The sequence below is a fragment of the Sprattus sprattus genome (assembly GCF_963457725.1).
Source record: "Sprattus sprattus genome assembly, chromosome: 7".
Taxonomy (NCBI): domain Eukaryota; kingdom Metazoa; phylum Chordata; class Actinopteri; order Clupeiformes; family Clupeidae; genus Sprattus; species Sprattus sprattus.
In genome coordinates this window covers 13377501-13400679 of record NC_137926.1, presented here as the reverse complement: position 1 = coordinate 13400679, position 23179 = coordinate 13377501, and the positions used below count along the sequence as shown (strand labels likewise).

Sequence of the window (23179 nt, the reverse complement as noted above, 5' to 3'; positions counted from 1 at the left end):
CCAGAGCAACGCCAAAACATGCCTGATTATGAAGAGATGAACAAGCACATGAAGGAGGGCAGGAAGTTCACCATTGTGTGCAGTGGCTGATAAAAACCATTGGCACCAACACTGATACTGAAACAATCCGTCCCTAAACTACAGGCCTGAGGGCCACAGACCAGTCCCCTGGGCATAGGCAGAAGAAACAGGAGACAGGGGAGAATCAGGAGAGACTCCGCTGGGGTAGCTGGATAGCAGCTATGACAACAAGGAGACAATGAAGCTCTGATGGGCCTGAATGAGAGTCACTGTGTTTAGCAGAAGCAAGACACTGAATAGGAACCTTTTACCCTGTCTGTTATTCTGCGCAATGTACTATTTGTATGTGTGAGATGTGTTTGTGTGTGTGTGTGTGTGTGTGTGTGTGTGTGTGTGTGTGTGTGTGTGTGTGTGTGTGTGTGTATGTGTGTGTGTGTCTGTGTGTGCTCATCCTGCTTCACGCCATGCTAAATTGACATGAGGAAATAAAGTTGAACTGATTACATTTCCTCAGCAAGGGTTAAGACAGGTTCAGAACTATCACATAGTCACTAAAATTCAAGATTTGCTCCAGACCTGCAATTAAATACCATTTGTCAAATCAGTCATTTGACCCCCAGGGTATGACAGCCAGCAAGAGAAGAGCTCTGTGGCACGAACGCCAATGCACCACAGACAGTCACGATGACAGGAACCCAGTCCTTCAAATAGGTCCACACTAACTTATGTCTGATTTGTTTAGATGAAACGCAGAAAAATGTAATCTGATGAATTCAGATCTGACAGCGATGTTGTCTTGCATAGCCAGCCACCTTATCAATGCTTTAAGCACGACTTTCTCTCAAGCAAAGCTGTGAGGGAATGAGATGGTTCAGCTATACTTCACAATAATGGTATGAGCCTGAGAGTTGTAAAGTGAGTGTTCAGTGTAAAACAAATACTTTGAATTGCAAATTATGTGAATGAGCCAGAAAGGGGATTTAACCCATTAAGTGCAGTCAACATCAAAGCACTCCAGCAAAGTTAAAATTGTGCCATATGTTACTGTTACGCAATCTTGTGCTCCTAATAACGCAGAGTTCATGTGACAATCATCATATAAAAACGTGCTGTGTCTTTTCAAAAGTCTATCCGTGGTTATGAGTAGCCTTAAGTATGTAACCAAAAATGATGCACAGTAGAGTACATCTAAACATATTGACCTACGTTGCTGTACATTTAAATGCATTTGGATTTTAAAATATCTATATCTATCAATATTTCAATTTGAAAGGTAAATGCTGCTGCTGCACATATGACTGACCGACCAAGATCGGCAGATGTAATATTACACTACTACGAGCGGAGGTGAAGGAAGTTCCCTAGTCCGCAATTCCTCTCACTACTGTTCGAGGCGCCGAAATGCGACACGTCTGAGGTCGGACAGGCTTCCCATTCGACGAATCCATACACCCGTCATTCGGTTTAAAAATGTAATTAATAGGTGCATTATGATACTATTCCTGCACGCCATGAAGCTGAGAAAGGGCAATAATGTAATGCGCATCCGCTGTACATGCTGTAGTCACGGACAGAACCTCCCACTGGCATAGTAAACATCGTATTCACTGGAATCACAAGATAGCCCATGTTTGTTTAATACAACTATTAAACTTCTCCAGTGCGTCATCGGTCCGGATAGCTAGGCAACTAAAGCAGAACAGAAGTAGAGCGTAAGCCGACACTGTCCACTAGATGATGAATTATATTGGCATCGGTCTAATAAACTGTGCATGCCCATCTTACCGTAACCACCAGAAAAAAACCGTACTGTCACCCTTTAACAGATAGCTCAGAATAAGAGTCGGTCCGGCGTAAAGATCGAAGAAAATCAACAGGGATAGCAAAGCTATTTCCTGGTAGTTTCCCAGTAGTATATCTCATGGAACCGGACTTACCCAAGATGTAAGCTGTCAGCCCAGCACTGAGCCTGTTCTCCCTCTGTGCTTTCCTGGTCAGGTTGCTCAGCAGGAGCTGTCGCTCGCGCATGCGCAACTAGATCCGAAGAGGAGAGGAGAATCCACTGACGTAAATATAGACCACGTGACCGCACTAGACATTTTTCAGTGCGTGAGGATGTTTCCTGCTAGCCACTGGCACCGACGTTTCGCCCTCACGACACGTCACCGCTATGCTTTAATATAAACAAGATTATCCTGAAGCCTTCTTTTAGCTGATCACACGTCATCATCTTTGGATAATGTTTATTATATGACGCATGCTTGCCTACAGCAAAAGTTTTCACAACATATAAGAAAACACAGACACTGATTATGATTTATCATTTTTCTAGGAGGATTATCATATTTTAAAATCATATTATGACATGTACAAACCAGACACAACATTTTAGTCTGCGTAGGCTGCCATTTAACAGCCAACATGTGCATTTCTTTAACACACCTTATACAGTTGCACAAGAGTAGGAATGGAGTGACACAAGATCAGACTAATGTAATTTTGCTGTTTGCTTTTAAAGCGAGCCTCTTAGGCAGCTCCACAGTGAAGAACTGCATCCGGTCTTTCTTCAGGTCCTGCCCCTCACTCTGCTGCAGGTCCAGGTTCAGGTACTTGTTGCTGGCATCATAGAGAGGCCAGTGCACCAGGCCAGGACCATTAGGAGACCTGGAGGACACAGCAAGACCACAGTTCAATTAATAATAATAATAATAATAATAATAATAATAATATATATATATATATATATATATATATATATATATATATATATATATATATATATATATATATATATATATATATATATATATATTATACGGCTCTTCAGAACGTTCCAAAAAGCCCCGTTGATTTGAATGGGCCATCCCCAACGTTCGCAGGTACTTATTTTCATATAATGACCTGCATATAATGACCGCTGTGCTGTCAATGGCAACGGGTTTTGTGCTTCTGATATAGGTCTTTCGTATCATTCCGAAAGTATTGAGTCCGGTAACTTATCAATGGAGTTTCAGCGGACTGTTGAGCAGCTGTGTTCTAAAGAATGTTCAACGTCTTTAAAGTTCAACGTCTTTGGCGAACTATTTCTCTGCTTTTTAACACTACGTATAGTAACAAATACATTGTAAAAAGACACACTGTGTTAAGTTATTTTTTTGTTTTGGCAAGTTGCCGTATAATAAGCGGGATAATGTATAGAACGCAGGTCCTTATCGGAAAATAAGTCCCTTCAGGGCGAAGCAAAGACACCTCCGCTTCGCGTCGGTGTCCGGTTCACCCTGTCGGGACTTATTTTCCGATAAGGACCTGCGTTCTATACATTATCCCTTACATATATATATATATATATATATATATATATATAGGGACCCCCAAATCAATGTTGAAACACAGTCTGTGAATTCACAGTATTATTATAATATTCACATATTAAGGTACAATAATGTATTGTTATATATACAATGTATTGATGCAATAGCCCTATACCACTTAATTACACCCCGTAAGACTTAAAAAAAAGAATAATCCTGGTTGCATCAGATTGTCATCAAACTCTTAACGGTCTAAGGTCGATATCCCTTGTCAGGGATATTTTTTTTTTTTGTCAAAAAATGTTTAAAGCTCCGCGAGTTTTTGACCTACAGACATACAAATAACACCCACATAATCATTGAACCCTTTTCTTTTAAAATATATAAAGTTCAAAACTAAAAAATAAATAGGCACTTTGTCAGGAGAATCGAACGAAAACTTGCACATTTCACTGTCTGAGCCAGAATTCAGCTCCTAATGCGCCACCCATTAGCACTTGGTGGCTATTCATATGGTAAGAAATGGTAATTCGGCGAACGCTATTGGGTCATGCCGTGGCGAGGAGCACTCAGTAATCGCCCTTTTCACCCATATAAGCCAGTCCACATGGTCGTATGTTTGTTTACATTTCGACTGAGAACGAGACAACATGCCGCTTCCCATCTCTGCTGCTGATGCTCTACGACAAATTCAGGAGGAACTTGACCTGGAAAGCGAGGAGGACAACCACGAATCCGATGAAAGTAGTGAAGACAGTGAGGACGAACATAACCACTTCGTGCTTCGTCTTGACCCCGTTCAGGATATTCCTGATGAGTAAGTAATTTATATTCACTTGACTGGCTCTTGCATGGTGTTGATTTACTTATAGGGAGTAAAACTCATGGCATAGTATGCTTATTATGCCGTTGGCGTCTAGTTTGTTGTGTGTGCAAAAATTAGTAGAACACGCTACGACTGTATGGCGAATTTGAATAATATAAATTACTTTATATTGTTTGGAGTTTGTTGTGTGCGCAAAGCTGAGTAAACCAGGCGACTACCGTCTATATGGCGATTTGAATCATACATAACTTTATGTCGCTACAGTCGTCGATGTTTGCAGTTTGTTGTCTATCCTAAAATAAATAAAACACGTAACTACCGTATGTATAGCGGTTTTGAATAATATAGGTAAATAACTTTATGTTGCTACGTACGCCGACATTTTGTTGTCGATGTTTGGGGTTTATTGTGTGCGCAAAGAGGAGTAAACCAGGCGACTACCGTCTATATGGCGATTATGAATCATATACATAACTTTATCTCGCTATATACGTCGATGTTTGCAGTTTTGTTGTCTGCACCAAAATAAGTACAAATACTAATGCTAAAAGTATGTTGTTCCCCTTGGGTTAGTCATTAGTGTAGGCTATTCAAACACGTCTGATAGGTGTGAATCGAAACCGGCCAGGCCAGGTGTGAATGGCCGAAACTGCTGTAAAGTGTGAATTGCAGCTCTGGGATTCTATGTTGCAAAAATCCCTGAACAAGCAACTGATCATTGTTTTTATTTACTCTATTACAGAAACGTGGAGAACAACGTGGAAAACAACGAGGAGAACATAGCACCTACATCACCCCGCAAAAGAGCACGACCTCTGCCCAAAAAGAAGACAAAGACGTTGTCACAGCGTCATCTCCAACAGGAGCCATTGTCACAGCGTCTGCCCCAGCAGGAGCCGTTGACATGGGAGTCAGAAAAGGACATTGATGTTGCTCCAGCAACACTGCGATTTCTTCCTGCAAGGGAGCCTGGTGTGCAGCTGAATGCAGCGGACAACTACAGGCCTCTTGACCTGTTCAAATTGTTTTTTTCACGTGATGCCGTGGAAACTCTCTGCAAACACACCAACAAGCAGGCTGCTAGGTCCATAGCCAGAGGAGTGAAGTATACATGGGTGGATGTAGGTGTGGGGGAATTCTACAGATACATTGGACTGATATTCCTCATGGGCATGGTCAAGCTGAATGATGTACGAGAATACTTATTGTGTTGGGTTTGTTTATATGTTTACTGTACCCATACACCAGAGCAATTTCTTGGTGTAAACCTGCATGACAATAAATCTGTTACTGATTCTGATTCTTGTTATATCCACTTACTTACTTAGTTATATCCACTTACTTGCATGCATTTGCTAATTATGCACTTTTTTTCTAATATATATCCACTTACTTGTTTACTGACTTAGTTATATCCACTAACTAATTATGCACTTTCAAAACTGAGAGACATTTCAGGGTTGTTATCTATTGCCCATCCTCTTTGACAGGTGACAGTGACAGGGGGGAGGAGCAATCACCGGCCTGTCAAATCTAACTCATCAATATTCATTGGGCAGGGAAAGAATTCTTGGGCAGGGAAAGGTCACTCTGAAATTATAAATTTATAGAAGAGAAACCACACACACTTTCTAAATGCTAAACTAACATATACATAGCTAACACATATGTTTTCAAGGTTCAGAAATAAAAAGCCTTGTGAATAAATTTGCACAATGTGTTTTTTTACTAAATCTGAGCACCTCTAAAATTAGGTTTTTCTAAGGGTATGTTTACATTAGATTTAAAAATAAAAAATGAATTACTACATTCCTTTTACTCAAATGTTATTATTGCTGATGTCTTCTACAATATAATCATATGTTCCATTTGTGCATCAATGTTTTTAGTTTAGGGAAATGTACAAAAACATCAAGGCATGTCAGACAACTTAGAAAAGTCTAAAAGGCAGCTGACCTTAGAGTGTTAAGAGAGCATCAAACCTCAAACAACAGCATAACAGCCAAACAGACAGACCACCAGTAGAAACACTCACCCATTGCGAGCAAAGTTAGCCCAATATGACATAACTGTCCTGCAGAGCTGATTCTCCCCCTCTGTGGTTGAGCCTGCAACAGACAGAATGGTGTAGTACAGATGGACAGGGCACAACCATACTATGTGTTAAAGCCTAATATATATTACTATAGTACAATATAGTACTCAATGAAACGACTGATATTGTCGCTGAGTATAACTGACACATTGTGCTACATATCATTCCTGTGGTTCTCTCTTTCTGGGGTGACATTAGCTCAGCCATACTGAAGATGTTTGTGTATCCCTGTAAGGTGTTTGTTTTTCTTCTTTCATTCTTTCATTCTAAGGCGTTCTTTTCACCTCTGTCACTCAGTGAAGTGTATTATGGGAGAGATGAAGACCGATGATCTGATCTCTCCTAATTACCTACTGGTAGTTCATGAGGCACTTGAATTCATCATTATTTTGATAAGATCTCATTTTTCCTCCATCTTTTTTTTTTTTTTGCAGAGAGGTATTCACTGAATACAAATGAAAGGTGGCAGAAAATATTGGACGGAAATGGCCCTTTGTAGATTGCCACAGGGGTAAATAGATCCAGTAGGATTTAATGTTTAATAATTAATTGCTATTGTACAGGTCTAATTAATTTGATTAAATTAAATTATAGTTTTGTTAAGATTCCCACTATGAACATTTTGATAAGTTTTACCATTTCTGCTTGCTTGCATTAAGTGAAACTAAATCAATTCTCCGGGTTTAAACTTAACAAAGATGAATGTAGAATATAAACGTACAAAGAAGTTAATGCTCTCACTGAGTTTAAAACATAATGTGACTATATGGTCAAAAGCTACACACTTTGAAATCACCAAGCACAGTCCATTAAAATAGCTCAAGATGGCCGATTGGCCAGTTCCAAAATGAAACGACAAAAAATGTAGTGATTTCATTTGAGGTCAGGATATACCAGCCTGGTCTCAATCTAGGCAGTCAGCCACAGTTCAAAGCTGTTGCTGGTTATTGTGTCAACTGGATAATTAAACCCCTCGTTCCCTGGTGTGCTAGAACACATTTCGACAAACAAAGTAATATGAGTTGTGGTTTACTTGAACCATTCCCAAGCTAAATTACTTGATTGTGCGGCCCTTATCTCCACTGCGCCGCCAGGCTATTATATAATTGTAGACCAAAGAGGATAAGTACTAACCATTGAGTTTAATGTGTCCATTCCAGAAACAGGCACCAAACACAAACCCGAGTTCGTCTCCGTGGTCAGCCTTCACAAAGCTGGGTCTGGTGTCCTTATAAATCTCTGGCCTGTGCTGGAACTCATACATGTACACGGGAACACCAGCATCTGTGTTGAGGAGGAGAGGTGACCAGTGGTGTATGCGTAACATTCATGGCTGAGGTGTCCTAAGGTCTCCTAAGACAACCTGTCTCTACAGGATACAAGTGATGTTTTTGCACTCTTGACTTTTATGTACATTTAGTGGATGTGCATGGCTACACCCGCATCTGGGTGGAAAATAAGTTAGAGTCTGAGAAAAGGAATCATTTCTTCATTGGTTGACATATTTTCTTAATGCTCAGTGAAGCATCATGCTGGCAAGGTGAAGTGAAAGTGAAATGAGGTGAAAATGGTGACAGCAGACCAATAGACTATCCTGGATGAATGTAATTTCTAAATGTTCACATACTGTATTTACAGTGTCTCTATACTGTATGTTCCAAACAAAAGCGAATCACGAGAGTAACTGCCATGCACTTGTTGGATGGAGAGGCAAAAAGGATTACACAGGATTCCGTGAAAACGCAGATGTTTTAGATAGTCACACTGTTTTCATGTATAGTTGCTTCATGTTAGTGTGGTAAAAAAATATTTACAGAATGACATAAGATGACTGAGAATCAGGTGCAGATATGAGAGGTGCTGGATGGCTCCATTAGCCTAGTATTACCAGACCCAAATTCACTTTATAAAAAGGGTCTGACCATGTTCCATTGGGGATTGTTTCCATCCATTGTGTCCTAACAGCCATATACTTCAGGTTAACTAATGGTGCAAGCTGATACATCGGCCTTTACCCAAACCCTGCTGTCAGTAAGGAAACAATGTATTTACCCCTGATGAATAAATGTACAAATTCTTCTTGCTCCGACTTCAATTTTCTTTTTCTTGATCGTTTGTTAGCATTTCTACTGTTTGTATCGCTTCGTCTAGCTCTAGAACTGCAACCATTGTTGTTACTATACATTTAGAAGCAAACGCTTCACTTAAACGCCATTGCACTTCATCACAGCGTCATGGGCACACCCCCAATGGTCACTGAGTGGTCCGCTCTTTTGAGTGGCAGGGCGACTCATCTTGCAAATAGGGTTTCCAGACTATAATCTCAGCAAAACCTGAACTGAGAACAATATGCGAGCAGAGCCAAGCAGTGTCTCTACAGGTTTACCTCTGTGATAGTTTGCCACTTTGATAGCTGGTATCACCAGGAACAAATCACCCAGAAGATCAAGGCTACCCTCACGAATTTCCTCTGGTGTCTTGGCATCCTTCAGATACTCATCTACAATGATCTCATTTACTCCAGAGGCCTGAAAAAGAACCCATCCATTAGTTGTCATTCTCTCACATTTTGGCAATGGTCTATCTGTTTTACTGGGGAAAGGTTTAAAAAACCATAAATACAAGGTCAAATCTGCATTAGTACCCAAGGATGAGTCATAAAGATTATGGTTGTATCATGCTTACAGCTGAACAGAAACAGAACAGTTAACAGCATATTAATATTTTTTCTACTATGCTTTACCAGTCCTTTTGCAGTGACACAGGGTGGTGCATTTGTCAACATTTATCTCTGAAGATTCATTTAGACTTTAAGGATATGTAAACAGCCAATCCATTAATACATTATTCGCAGTCATAGGTGACTTTTACTTTCACAAATGACTGATGGTGTATCTCTACCAGTGAGTGAAGTGTTCTTCTTGGTGAAGACTATCATTACAATTAAACAATGACAAATAAAAAAATAATTTTAGCTATTCAAGAATGACAGCATAATTATTGTATTCCTCCAGCAGGTGGAGCCCTCTCTTCATGAGTTAATGGCAAGATGGTAAAGCTGAGCATAACTGGAGCAAATGGAAGAATAGGAGAAGGAGAAACAGAAGGAAGGGATGCAGACTCACCACTCCTGAAGGCATGAGCCTCCCCAGTCCTCCCGTTATCATCGCCCGGTCGATGTTCTCCAACCCTCCAGGGAAAAAGGCCTATTCACATTTACATTAAGTCATTTAGCAGACGCTTTTATTCAAAGCGACAAACAAAAGAGCAAACTCAGGCTATAAACTCAGTAGCCTGGATACCAGCCCAAACCCCGCCCACAAAAAATTTTGTCAGGGAGATTTGGTCTGGCTCTGGGTTAATTGGGAGAGAGTTTCATCGGTAGGATCAAACCGGACCAATCAAATTGGTAGGGCGGGCTTTATACGTTGATGGACAGATACCAACGCTTGAGTTGAATTAACCGGTAGATTCGAACTCCGACCAAGATGGCCGCGTCTCGGGTGCTTAGTGGGGAATATTTTATGTGAATTAAGCTATCTACACGACTTTTTCATGTCTACATTGACTCGGTTAGTTGTGCATGTGCAGCACGAATGTTACAGAGTATTGTTTGTCTTAACTAAAGTTCTCTAGACCATTATTGTTATATCATTGCTAACGTGTACACAAAAAACCCATCGAAATAAACTGTAGCTTGTAGCCTTAATGCTAATTAATTAACGTGAGCAGGCATATCTCAACAGACATTGACAGCGCATTCATTTTGAAAGAGGAACAGAGAAACGCGATTAAGGCATTTGTCATTGAAAAGATGTTTTTGCCGTCCTTCCTAGGGATCAGGTAAAAGTTTAATCTATCAGATGGTAATAGGCTACTACGTTGCTCTGATTGGTTCTAGGTATCCAATTCAGCGAATAGGCATTTTCTTTCCTGGTTCGTTGAAACACGCCCCATAATCACAGCCCAAAGGTCCGGTATCAGACTCATATTCTGACTAGAATCATGAGTATGACATCGTCAGGCTATAAACTCAGGCTATAAAATGCCACATATTTGGAAAGACAGCTGTCCACTCAGACTCACCTTAGATAGTGACCATCCAAACTCATGATTAGTCACGCCTATAAGAATAGGGACTTTCAGGAAATCTTTACTGCTTAAAAGCTGTTCAGCGGGGGCTGGCAAGAACTTCCCATCTACAGTGGCACTCGCAGGGATTTTCTGAAAAGACAGGCATGTTAGAGATTGGACATAATTTTAATTTATTAGTTAATATATTGAATTATCGACATACGACTGTAATTTGAATAATAGTGAAAATATTTGAATGTAATATAATTGACAAGGATAATATAATGCATATAATTTAACACATTAAGACATTTAAGACATTCAAGTTCAAGGCAATTTGATATATGATTACCTATTTAAAATAATTATATTGTTATTGCCAAGGAGATTATGTTTTATTATATTATATAATTTTATAATATGAATTAATTAATAATATATTTGATATATTATTACCTATGCCGAGGAGCTTATGGTTTCATTGTTGTTTGTTGCTTTGTCAGCAGGATTACACAAAAACTATCCCCCCCACACACACCAAGTACCCTTCTAGTTTGTTACATATTTCTTATAAAAATAGGCAGTTTGCTAGAGCTTACCTTTTTCATTACATTAATAAGTTCCTCTTCATTCTTCTGTCTTAGACACTGAACTAGTGCCTCTGTTGAACTGGAGTCACAGTCTGTTACATTGGCCACCATCTGCACTTAGTGACAAAGAGAAAGATCATCATCTATGAAAATGGTCTAAACTCAATTAATTCCAAAACAATACAACTGTCTCGTTACAGAGCCCAGGGCTTGACCCCCACTTTCATTTTCAAGCACTTTCATTTAAAAGGACAAATAAGAGCAAAGGATTAGCTGGAATTGTTTATGTCTTGGTCCGAGCCACTATGATTGATTCCACCTTATAGAGCCAGGACTTAGGTACACAAAAATTCACAAAAAATCAATAGGTAGAGGACTCTGGGTTTGGTTGAGTGTTTTTTTTTGTTTTGATTTTTCCTTGTTTCATCAGATGAAATGTTGCAACGCCATAAAGGCCAGATAGCAACTTTGGAGTAAGGCACAAGAACCTAACCTGGGCAAAGACCGCTGGGGTATTGGTGGAATAGCCAGGCACTGTTGCTGAACCACTCTGAAGTATGGCTCGATGAAACAGTCCTTTGGAAAGAGGAGACAGCACCTGTAGAAAGAGTGTGGGCCAAGCATGCAAAGTGTGGGTCTCCATACATTCCATATGTGGATACCTGGTTATAAGGTGATCCGAATTACATAGACATAACATTTTACTAATGAGAAAAAGTGGAGAACAATGTTTGAATATGCAGTTTCTCTGCATTTCTCATCTGCTTGTGAAAAATAGACTATGTGCATTTCATTTTTACAAGGAAGGAGGTGCTCATCCCTCCAGCTGACTCCCCAGCGATGGTGACAGAGTTGCGGTCTCCTCCGTAGCTCTCAATGTTCTCCTGCACCCACTGGAGAGCAGCGATCTGATCAAGGAGGCCCCAGTTGCCCTGGGCATGTTCGTCTCCAGTGCTTTAATGACACACACATAAATCAAAACATTGTTAGTAACTGAAGTTTTACCTTTTCTCCATTGCATTTACAAAATCTTTAAGCTCAACAATGCATTACAAAGAAAAACAAGCTATTTCCATTTCAGAATCATATTTCTTGGAATGAGGTATGTGTGTGTGTGTGTGTGTGAGTGTGTGTGTGTGTGTGTATGTGTGTGTGTGTGGGTGCGTGTGTGTGTGTGTGTGCGTGCGTGCGTGTGTGCGTGCGTGCGTGCGTGCGTTTTTGTGTGTGTGTGTGTGTGTGTGTGTGTGTGTGTGTGTGTTTCGGTGTGAGGTTTCTATGATTATACCTGAAGAATCCCAGGATCCCCAGCCGATACTGAACAATGACCACAACCAGGTTCTCATAGGCTGCCAGGACAGATCCATCATACTGGGAAGCGGCTCCAAAGCGGTAGGCACCGCCATGAATCCAAACCAAGACCTGACGTGAAGGGGATCATAGGTCAGAGGGTTTACCTGTGCATCATCGTGTGGTCTGGCTGGCATTATATCCAACCTCTCGTTTGTTCACCTCACACAGTACAAAGGGCAAAAGAGCTGCAAGCAAATCCCCACTGCTGGGTGATACTGATACTCACACTCACACTCACAATACCGTTGAGATATTCGGTTTACCTCAGATGCCTGTTGAAAACATTGCCTGTGCATGTATGTCTGTTTTTATTTCTAGTATTTCTATTTTGTTATATATATATATATATATATATTTGATTATACTGTATATTGGTTGATTAAAGTTGAAGTAGTCCATTCTAGTGTAGATTCTTACTGAAAAAACTGCATTATAGCCTTGCCCCTCCTGAAGTTTATTTTTCCTGTGTTACTATGTTTCACATAAACCCATCTTTTGCTATCAGACTGTGGTTCTCACTTCTCAATCGTTGCGTCTCAACCCTAAACTGGGAGGTAACAGCATGTCGTGGATGGATGTATACTTACATGATGTTCGCTTGTTACTTGTACGTGTTATTGCTATTGTTGTGTTGCTTTTCTGTTGTATATCCTGCTGTTTGATTGATTAGTACTGACCGCTCAGTTTACAAACCTCTCAGGTAAGTGTTTGAATCCACTTAACTCATGGACTTACGGGAAGTTTCTCGTCATCTGTGGATTTCGCAGGAGTGTATACATTGAGGTAAAGACAGTCCTCAGAGACGTGTGGAACACTGAACTCCACGCCCAAGTTTTTTGACCACTTTGGTACAACGTTTGGATCTTGCAGACACCTTTAATGTAACAAGGTAACCAAAGGAAGACAAAACAAAGAGTGGAAGAGATAAAAGTGTTAAAGGAAATTTGGCCATCTTGCAGCAATGACAAAGAATATGAGAGATATGTGACAGAGACAGAACATGGTTGAGAGTATACTGACACTTCTTTGAACTTGGCTCTCTGTATGACATATATCTAGTGCTTATATAATATACCATCCTACTTTGATGCTGTTATTGTAGGGAATGGTCTGAAGCTTGAGCGCTGAGACAGACTCACATGGGCGGCTGCTGCGTGGCGTCTCTCTCTCCCTCCCAGGACTCTGCAGGCTGGGGGGCAGACAGACGCAGGGGGCCCACAGGGGGTCGGGCAAAGGGGATCCCCAAATACTGCTGCACCTGCTTATCAGAGCCTTTCACAGTCACGAAAGCACCCCGAAGAGACCAATTCTTCACAGACACCACAGGACCCGGAGCTGCAGACCACACAGCAAATCAACATCGCAATGAAAAAGGGACATCTACCCAACCACCACCCCAAAAACATAGGTAAAAAAAAACACTGTTTCTATGACATTACCCAATCAGCCATAATCGTGTTCATAAGTGATTTTAAAGAGAAACAAGCTGCTGAAAGAATATTACTGATTGTTAAGCGGATAAAATGCTCAAAGGAATTCAAAAGCAAAATGCAAGATTAAAAGTAAGGTGACTGGTACTTGCCTGATTGTGATAGTGAAGTTTGAACAATGGACAGCGTTACACACGCATAGACCAGTAATCCTGCCATCATCTCAGCTGGCCAGCTCAAGAATAAGAGACAGAGGGGCTGCCTTTCTCTCGCTCTCTCTCTCACACACACACACACACACACACACACACACACACACACACACGCACACAAACCCTACCAAATCCTGTCCCCAGTGCACTCTCACTCATAGAGAACAAACATGGCCAACAACCCAGCACACACACACACACACACACAGACACACACACACACACACACACACACACACACACACACACACACACACACACACACACACACACACACACACACACACACACACACACACACACACACACACACACACACACACACACACACACACACACACAATGGAGCGAGGCTGAAAGATTCCAGTACTGTTCATTGTGGAATCAGTCGATGCAGCCATATCAGTGGAGCATTACTGTATAATAGTCAGGTGGAATGCAGCATCAGGAGACAAGGACACAAAGAGGAGCTTGTTTGGGCGAGACCAGGTGTGAAGGAGAGCTTTCTGCTCTCTGTCAGGACGGAGCACCGGAGAGCACACCGGAGGCTGGCCAAAGTTCCCCTTGGATGAAGAGTTGGATGTTGTATTGATGCAACACATCTTAGCAGGGGCAGCTTTACTGAGCTGGGGGCCTAAGGAGACCACAGAAGTGGGTCGGAACACACACATTTTCTTTACTTATGTGTGTAAAAGCTTTACTTATTGATTCTCTGCACTAATATATATACATATTTATATTAAAAGTATTTAAAAATGACTCAATCATTAATACAAATCTGTTTCCTTATTATTCGGATTCTCAGAATGTTCCAAAAAATTCAGTTGATTTGAATGGGCCAGCCTAACGTTCGGAGGTCTGATATTTCTTATTATTGACCGCTGCGAAAAAAGAATGGCTACTGTCATTGGCAACGGGTTTGTGCTTTCTAATTCACACCTTATTAGTGAACACTTTCAAATACTGTTTTGGTATTTTAGTCTTTGCTGCTGTAACAACCCTTAGCACGCTGAAATGGTCTTGCATTTATGTGTTGACTACATAATGTATATTTCAGTTTTTTGTCATGAACTCTTTTTAATGAGACTACTTTGTATTTTCTGTATTCTTACACTGAAAAGGCAAAAGGCACATGACTTTGGTCCGCAGTGTTACAGAAAACTGCTGACATTTGTGCTGTAATGTCTTGTTGTGTTGACGTGTTTGTATTTTCAGTCTATTCTAACCATTTTGTCAGATTGCTCTGCAGAAGTGCACTGAAACACTGTAACTTCAAAAGGCATGATCCTAACAAAGATAGGAGTGCTTTAGGTTTATAACACTAGTGTGTACAGCTGTGTTTGCCATTTAATGATAATTTAATTTTGAATGCAGTGTTTTGGAAAAAAAAGACCAGAAAATGCCTGTAAGTTGTAAAACAAAACGGAAACAGAATACTGTTTTTTATTATTGCAAACACACTTTTAAAAAACAGTCTTGCCTGTTGTGAATACGTAACCTTCATTTTATTTTTGAAATTAATTCTCTAAATCCTACTGACTACTGTTTAGCAGTTCTCTTTGTCAGACATTTCTTTAGGAGCAGACAATGTGCAATGGGCATGAAGTCAATACAGAACACAGAAACCAACATGTGGAAATTCATTATAAACAGTTTATTACAATTCTGTTGTTAAAAGACAGATTGCTGAAAATCTTCACAGCCTGTATTAACATACAACTTCCTGATGCATTTGCTCAGAGTTATTAACTTGTGGTCATCTACATTTGTTGTTTAGATGTAAGATTATATGGTTTTGAGTGGGGAGCTTAGAGTTCTCATAGTGAGAGTGTGTTTTGCAACTAAAACGTCTTCACACATAGTCTGGACTGCTGCATGCAATGAGCAGTTGTTTTATCTTCTACTGTCACTACTGTTACTTTTGGAGCTGTTTCTGTTTTGCAGCGAGCCTCTTAGGCAGCTCCACAGTGAAGAACTGCATCCGGTCCTTTCTCAGGTCCTGCCCCTCACTCTGCTGCAGGTCCAAGTTCAGGTACTTGTTGCTGGCATCATAGAGAGGCCAGTGCACCAGGCCAGGACCATTAGGAGACCTGGAGGACACAGCAAGACCATTATTCACACAGGTACAACTGAGCAAATCAGTTTACATGGGAGGCACCTAAATTGCATAGTTTGCATGTTTTACCCTAAAAATAACAGAGGTCTCAAACTAAACATCACATTTGTCCAAAGTCGACATGCTACACTGGAACGATGTTGGCTTGTAAAACAACTTGCATACAAAGACACACTTTATTAATTTGAATGAGTTGAGTTAGTCTGAGTTGTACCAGTACAAGATGTGTGTTTAATGTGAATGGTACACTCACCCTGTGCGAACAAAATGTCCCCAGTATGCCATCATGGTCTTGCAGAGCTGGTTCTCTTCCTCTGAGGTCGTACCTGCAAGGTAAACACAGGTGCATTATATGACACTCAATAGTAGCATTTAATGATTTAATGAGTAGCATTTCTTCTGTAGTACATAGTTGCAGGACCGCCTATAAGGTAAGCAATAATAACGGCATTTTTTTTTTTACCTAATAATTAATGGGTTAAAAAAAACAAAGTTGCTTTAGTAAAATGTAGCCTGTAGATCTATGGAATCCCGATTGATATATTTTGGAGAAGCATTACGACTGTTCCTGTTATTCAGAGAAAGTATATAATTGCGGCAGAACGAACAAGCCATTTTGTTTTGAAATGTACTAAAATAAAGTTTGTGTATGTGTGTGTGCGCCTATGTTGTAAGTCTGTCTTGGTGTGCACGCGTGTGTTTATGTAGGAAAGAGTTAATATCGATAAAGCAGAGTTGTGGAAGGCCTATTCACTGGACCTTTCACCCAGCCATTTCAGTGGACAGGCCTGTTTATTTTTATATTACCTGCATTTCCTCCCTCAGACTTTGTCACCTTTCATATGATCTAGAATCATTGACAAACTGGATGAAATGGAGCATATCTTGTGGTTTCAACTTTCTTTAGGATTTTTTTCTTGGTAGTGTTGTTAATGTTTCTTTTTTTTTTTTTTTTTTTATCTTTTTGCCTTTATTTTAGATACAACAGTGAAGGGTGACAGGAAACAAGTGGCAGAGAGAGAGAGACTAGAAGAGGGATTGGGAAAATGACCGTGGGTCGGATTGGAACCCTGGTCTCTCATTTTTAGATTTCGGTATTTTCGAGAACATGGTTTGTAATTCCAATATTTAAGGATTTTTTTTTTGTTTTTACTGACACTCAAAATGAACAGATAAGAACTGAGCAACTGATGTTAAAATACGACTGAGGCATTCATGCGTGATGACCTACCGTTGAGTTTAATGTGTCCATCCCAGAAACAGGCACCAAACACAAACCCGAAGTCGTCTGCGTGGTCAGCCTTCACAAAGCTGGGTCTAGTGTCATTATAAATCTCTGGCCTGTGCTGGAACTCATACAGGTACACGGGAACACCAGCATCTGTGTGGAGGGAAGAGAGGTGACCGGTGGCGTATGCGTAACATTCCTGGCTGAGGTGGCAATGGTGGCCCAGGTCTCCTAACACAACCCATATCTAAAAGATGTTTTTGCACTCTTGACATTTATTGACATTATTTCAGATGCCTTGATCTGAACTCACACCACAGCACAGAGAGCCATATCTTTTGGTCAGTATTTATGCTCCCAGGGAGGAGCACCAAAGATCTTTCACCTGACTCACCTCTGTGATATCCAGCCACTTTGATGATAGGAACCACCATGAACAGGTCACTTAGAGCCTCAGTGAACTCATTTCTAATGTCCTCTGGGGTGTGAGCATCTTTGAGATACTCATCCACGATCAGCTCATTAGCACCTGTGGCCTAATCAAACCAGGAATATAAAAAAACAGGTTATTTCTGTGCACCATCCTCACAATAGCTGGCACAGTTGACATAACTTCCGAACGTTTTTTGGATGGCACTTTACTTGAAACCTGCGTCTCAAGACTGACATAACCATGTCATATACGTGTTAAGGCAGATGTCATCTCCTGACATTAGTAGTTATTAGTAGAACAATATGAAATTGCCATAACATTAGTACTATGCAAGGATGGCTTAGTAGCAAGTCACAAAAGCTGTTGTGGCATCTACAATTCTGAGAGTTGCCATGGAAATTACATATTAAGGTAACATGACACTGTCACATCAACTGTATGGTAGAACTTGACATGCCATCTTTCAAAACATATCTTGTCTTGTCTTATGAAACAAGGTTCAAGCTAAGTTTTACCCTCTATTGTGTAGTCCTAAAAGAATTATCCAATGAATAGACATATGCCATAAGAAGACATCTCACTCAGTGGTCTCTGTTGACAGGAGAGAGAGGACTTACCTTCCCTGCAGAGAAGAAAGTATTGATCATTGCCAGGACGGTTTCCCGAGTCATCCCCTGCTGCCAGCCGCGTGGAGCGAAAGCCTGGGAGAAAACACACACATCATGAAACACCAAGTCGAACTGCATGGCGTAGTGTATGATTAGAAACAATTGTTTCAGTTCATGAACACAATGCAATGCAATGCAATCAGAATCACTTACATTTGGAAGTATCCATCCAAACTCGTGATTTGTCACGCCCAGGATAATTGGGACTTTCAGAAAGTCTTTGCTTTTCAAAACTTCTTCAGCTACATCGTTCAAAAACACCCCGTCCACCACGCCACCCATGAAGATTCTTTTCTTCAATTCAATCCAGATTCTGAATGTTAGTGAATGATTCTCTGATATTGATGAAATTCAGTGTTGTTACAGTTTAATCTCACCTTTTTCATTGCTGTAACGAATTCTTCAGCTGATTTTTGTCTCATACATTTGACCATCTCTTCGGTTGAACTGGAGTCACACTCTGTAACATTAGCCACCATCTGTAAACAAACGAGACGAAAGATGTAACCCAAAAATGTACCACTGACCAATGACATTATCTTCCTGTGGCTAATGTGTCTATCGAAAAAACAAAATTATAGCATTGGTCCACTTATTGGAGTGAGCGCCTTGAGACAATTTTATTGTTTTGGCATTATATAAATAGAATAGAATAGAATGGATTTGAATTGAACTGGATTGGATTCAGTTTAATATAAATGTATTACTCATACATCATTTTTAAGACATATATACCATACATTTGTATACAGTATGTCTAATAACATTGTTATAAAATAATGTTTTTTTTCCTCCTGTGGCAAACCTTAGCGAAGACCAGAGGAGTTTTAGTTGTGTACGCCCCAAGAGTACCCGCTCCACTCTGAAGAATTGCCCGATGGAAAAGCCCCTTGGCTAATGGGGACATGATCTGGGGCAAAAACAGGAATGTAACAGTTAAAATGCAGCCGTTGTTGGATTTTTTACCACTGTACTTACATATACGTGGGGTTACTTCTAACAGTCTCATTTTTGAAATTGTGGAAAGGGACTATCATGTGTTGATGACATGTAATTAGCGACTAACTGCTTAATCGCGGTGCTGCAGGTCAACAGAACAGACAGCAATGTGAGATTGTCTGACATAATCATTTTAATTCCTTGAACTTGAATGTGTAAAAGCAGAAAAATAAAGAACTTCTTTTTACCAGCAAGGATGCACTGATCCCTCCTGCCGACCCCCCAGCGATGGTGACAGAGTTGGGGTCTCCTCCGAAGCTCTCAATGTTCTGCTGCACCCACTGGAGAGCAGCGATCTGGTCCAGAAAGCCCCAGTTCCCCTTGGCATGTTCATCTCCAGTGCTTCACAGGAAAGAAATAGAAAACTGCGCTCTGTTATCTACATAGATATGAGGGTAGATAATAAAACACTTTCACAGTTTCCAAAGTTGAACAAAATTGCTTCACAGCACAGAAATAGAAGACAATGCTGATTACTACACCAGGATGGGTTTAAGTGACTTTTTAAATCCCTGGATCTTCACTTGAAGAAGAGCTAAACATGACTCTACGGAAGCCACACAAGGAACTGGGTCATGTCATATATAGACAGGCCACACACAAACTACTGCATGTTTCGTCATGATACCTGAAGAATCCCAGGAACCCAAGGCGGTACTGTATGGCCACCACCACTATGTTCTCATAGGCTGCCAGCACAGACCCATCATACTGGGAGGCTCCGCCCATGTACAACCCCCCTCCATGGATCCACACCATCACCTTAGCAGAATGAGAACACACCTTGTGATATATGTTATTGCATAGTTTTTTTCCTTAGACCTCAATTGTGAGATATTGACATTATGTGAAAACAATGCAGACTGCTAAATGATCAAATGTGTGCCTCCTAGACTTTGATGTATATTGTTTTTATTTAAGTTAAGTCTGCTCGTACAGTTAGCACTTCTGTGTGTTTTAAAAGTGACAGTAAGAGTCTGAATATGGCTACTCATTTAGTTCAGTGCATTAGTAAGGAAAATCAGTTGCTGGAAGATATACTTACTGGTAGTTTTTCTCCTGATAAAGGTTTTGCTGGGGTGTACACATTGACGTACAAGCAGTCTTCAGATACACCTGGAGGGGTGAATTCCATGACCAGTATTTCTGATGTTGATGTGACAATGTCTGGATCTTGAAGACACCTTTAACATGCAACCACACAAAAGAAAATAAATGTTTGGTAGACCTTTAGGTCATAGTTCGGCAAAAAAATGTAGGCCATGCCTAAACTCGAGACAGACTCACATGGGCGGCTGCTGTGTGGCGTCTCTCTCTCCCTCCCAGGACTCTGCAGGCTGGGGGGCAGACAGACGCAGGGGGCCCAGGGGGGGTCGGGCAAAGGGGATCCCCAAATACTGCTGCACCTGCTTATCAGAGCCTTTCACAGTCATGAAAGCACCCCGAAGAGTCCCATTCCTCAAAGACACCACAGGACCCGGACCTGAAGACCATACAGTGAGCACTAAAACCACTTGGGTAACACTAGCTATTAACCTCATTAGAACATGTAACATGCACTAGCTATTTACCTCCGTGTAGCATGTAACATGCAGTAGCTATTTACCTCATTAGAACATGTAACATGCACTAGCTATTTACCTCCGTGTAGCATGTAACATGCTATTTACCTCATTAGAACATGTAACATGCACTAGCTATTTACCTCCGTGTAGCATGTAACATGCAGTAGCTATTTACCTCATTAGAACATGTAACATGCACTAGCTATTTACCTCAGTGTAACATGAAGTGGCAGTGTTAATCCAACTATACCAACCAGTTAAAGAGCTGGGACTCTAGATTGCCTTACATGGACAAGTTCTTTTGATTTGATGGGAGCCATACAACAGAATCACCTAGACAACAGATTTCCGATGTAAAAATATAATGATTATTACAGTTTATTATTGCTTTGCGAACCCTTCCAACTGACGGAGAACTATAAAGGGTCCCGAGTCCGTCGAAGCAACTGCTTTGCCATACAGTAACGCAGTCGTTGAAGCATATTTTGGCCTTTGTGGCAGTTGCTTCGATGGAATCGTGAACTTTTATGCTTCTTCGTCCGTTGGTGGGTGGCGCAAAGCAATAAAAAAAAAAGATGGCGGACCAAACTCCATAGAATAGATGGTCGTATTTATACATACAGGTTGTTTGTTTGACTTTTTTTTGCTTATTTTTTTAAAAGTTACCAAGAATTGGACACTGTGCAATGTAAAGACGATGTTATTGTAACTGAAAAATACGTCTGAGGGGATTTGCGAGGTGTCTGAGCCAGCTATCTAATGTTAGCAAGCTACTACCCACAAAGTAAACAGCATGGGTTGGACCAGCTCTGGCCCTTGAACTGTCTGTCTCTCCTCAGCTCTGGCCCTCGAACTGTCTGTCTCTCTCCTCAGCTCTGGCCCTAGAACTGTCTGTCGCTCTCCTCAGCTCTGGCCCTAGAACTGTCTGTCTCTCTCCTCAGCTCTGGCCCTAGAACTGTCTGTTCCTCTCCTCAGCTGTGGCCCTGTCTGTCTCTCCTCAGCTCTGGCCCTGTCTGTCTCTCTCCCAGCTCTGGCCCCATGACTGTCTGTCTCTCTCCTCAGCTCTGGCCCTAGAACTGTCTGACTCTCTCCTCAGCTCTGGCCCCATGACTGTCTGTCTCTCTCCTCAGCTCTGGCCCTGTCTGTCTCTCTCCCAGCTCTGGCCCCATGACTGTCTGTCTCTCTCCTCAGCTCTGGCCCTAGAACTGTCTGACTCTCTCCTCAGCTCTGGCCCTGTCTGTCTCTCTCCTCAGCTCTGGCCCTGTCTGTCTTTCTCCCAGCTCTGGCCCTGTCTGTCTCTCTCCTCAGCTCTGGCCCTGTCTGTCTCTCTCCTTAGCTGTGTTCCCATGACTGTCTGTCTCTCTCCCAGCTCTGGCTGCAGCACTGAGCAGGGTTCTGCTCATACGTCCACTGTCAATGAAACTATGTAAATAAATCTAACTCACTTGAATGGATTGCAAAGGATCACGTGCCAAGATTGTGCATATGTCAACCACAAAACACCATCTTACCACCATCTTAAGTATGAGTAGGTAATTTACAATTCTGTAATAACCCTCCATTTGTATGGAGAATTTAAGCCAAAAGTGTAGCAAAGCCTTTCATTACAAAACATGCTCTAAACAGTATAGCACAAATAGAGTTTCTAATTCTTCCCAAAACAAATACCAGGGCAAATGATTTGCATACATACAGACCTTACATGACATTACATACCTGATTGTGCGAGTGAAGTTTGAATAATAGCCAGAGTCAGGAACACACAGATTAAAACACCCCTCATCATGGCTGTTCAGTGCAGCAATGTTGTCAGGAGTTATCCCTGTCTCTTTCTGTCTCTCTCTTACTACCTTCCCATACTCTTACCCTTGCACAAACTGACCTCTGATCTCTTACCATTTAGTCAAACAAATAAACACAAACAGGTGCATAACACAGAGGTCACAGAGTAAAATGGCCTTAGGCAGCTGCTGGTTTTGCAACACATCCATTGATTTGACTCCAGTGGCGATACTGTAAACAATGTGAATGAGGACATTTTAGACTGACTCAACTAACCTATACACTGCCAGTTTAAATCTCATGAACTTAGTTGAAAGCAATGTCAGAATCAATCCCTTTCAATCAAGAACCCTTCACAAACCCTACACAATATGCATGTGATGAATGACTGAACAGATAAAACTGACATGTCTGTATTAGCCAGTAATGTATTAGTTTGCTTGCATCGACTGCATAAGTTCTTTCAGTTAGTTTCAGTG

At 41.0% G+C, this 23179-nt stretch overlaps 2 protein-coding genes across 2 annotated transcripts; both read right to left on the bottom strand.

The window, feature by feature from the left end:
* Nucleotides 1-2504: 2504 nt before the first annotated feature.
* On the bottom strand, nt 2505-13919 carry LOC308368157 (fatty acyl-CoA hydrolase precursor, medium chain-like; the record flags this gene model as incomplete). Its single annotated transcript, XM_080842252.1, has 13 exons — nt 2505-2685; nt 6194-6266; nt 7388-7537; nt 8640-8781; nt 9379-9459; nt 10340-10477; nt 10927-11028; nt 11411-11515; nt 11718-11871; nt 12203-12336; nt 13003-13141; nt 13407-13602; nt 13850-13919. 13 exons carry the CDS (start codon nt 13917-13919, stop codon nt 2505-2507), a joined length of 1665 nt encoding a protein of 554 aa, XP_080698378.1.
* Nucleotides 13920-15824: 1905 nt separating this feature from the next.
* Nucleotides 15825-22701, bottom strand: LOC308368158 (cocaine esterase-like; the record flags this gene model as incomplete). The annotated part of the gene is made up of 13 exons (XM_080842253.1): nt 15825-15999; nt 16279-16351; nt 17257-17406; nt 17648-17789; nt 18304-18387; nt 18508-18648; nt 18732-18833; nt 19160-19264; nt 19542-19695; nt 19982-20115; nt 20399-20537; nt 20641-20836; nt 22635-22701. 13 exons carry the CDS (start codon nt 22699-22701, stop codon nt 15825-15827), a joined length of 1662 nt encoding a protein of 553 aa, XP_080698379.1.
* Between the last annotated feature and the right edge of the window lie 478 nt (nt 22702-23179).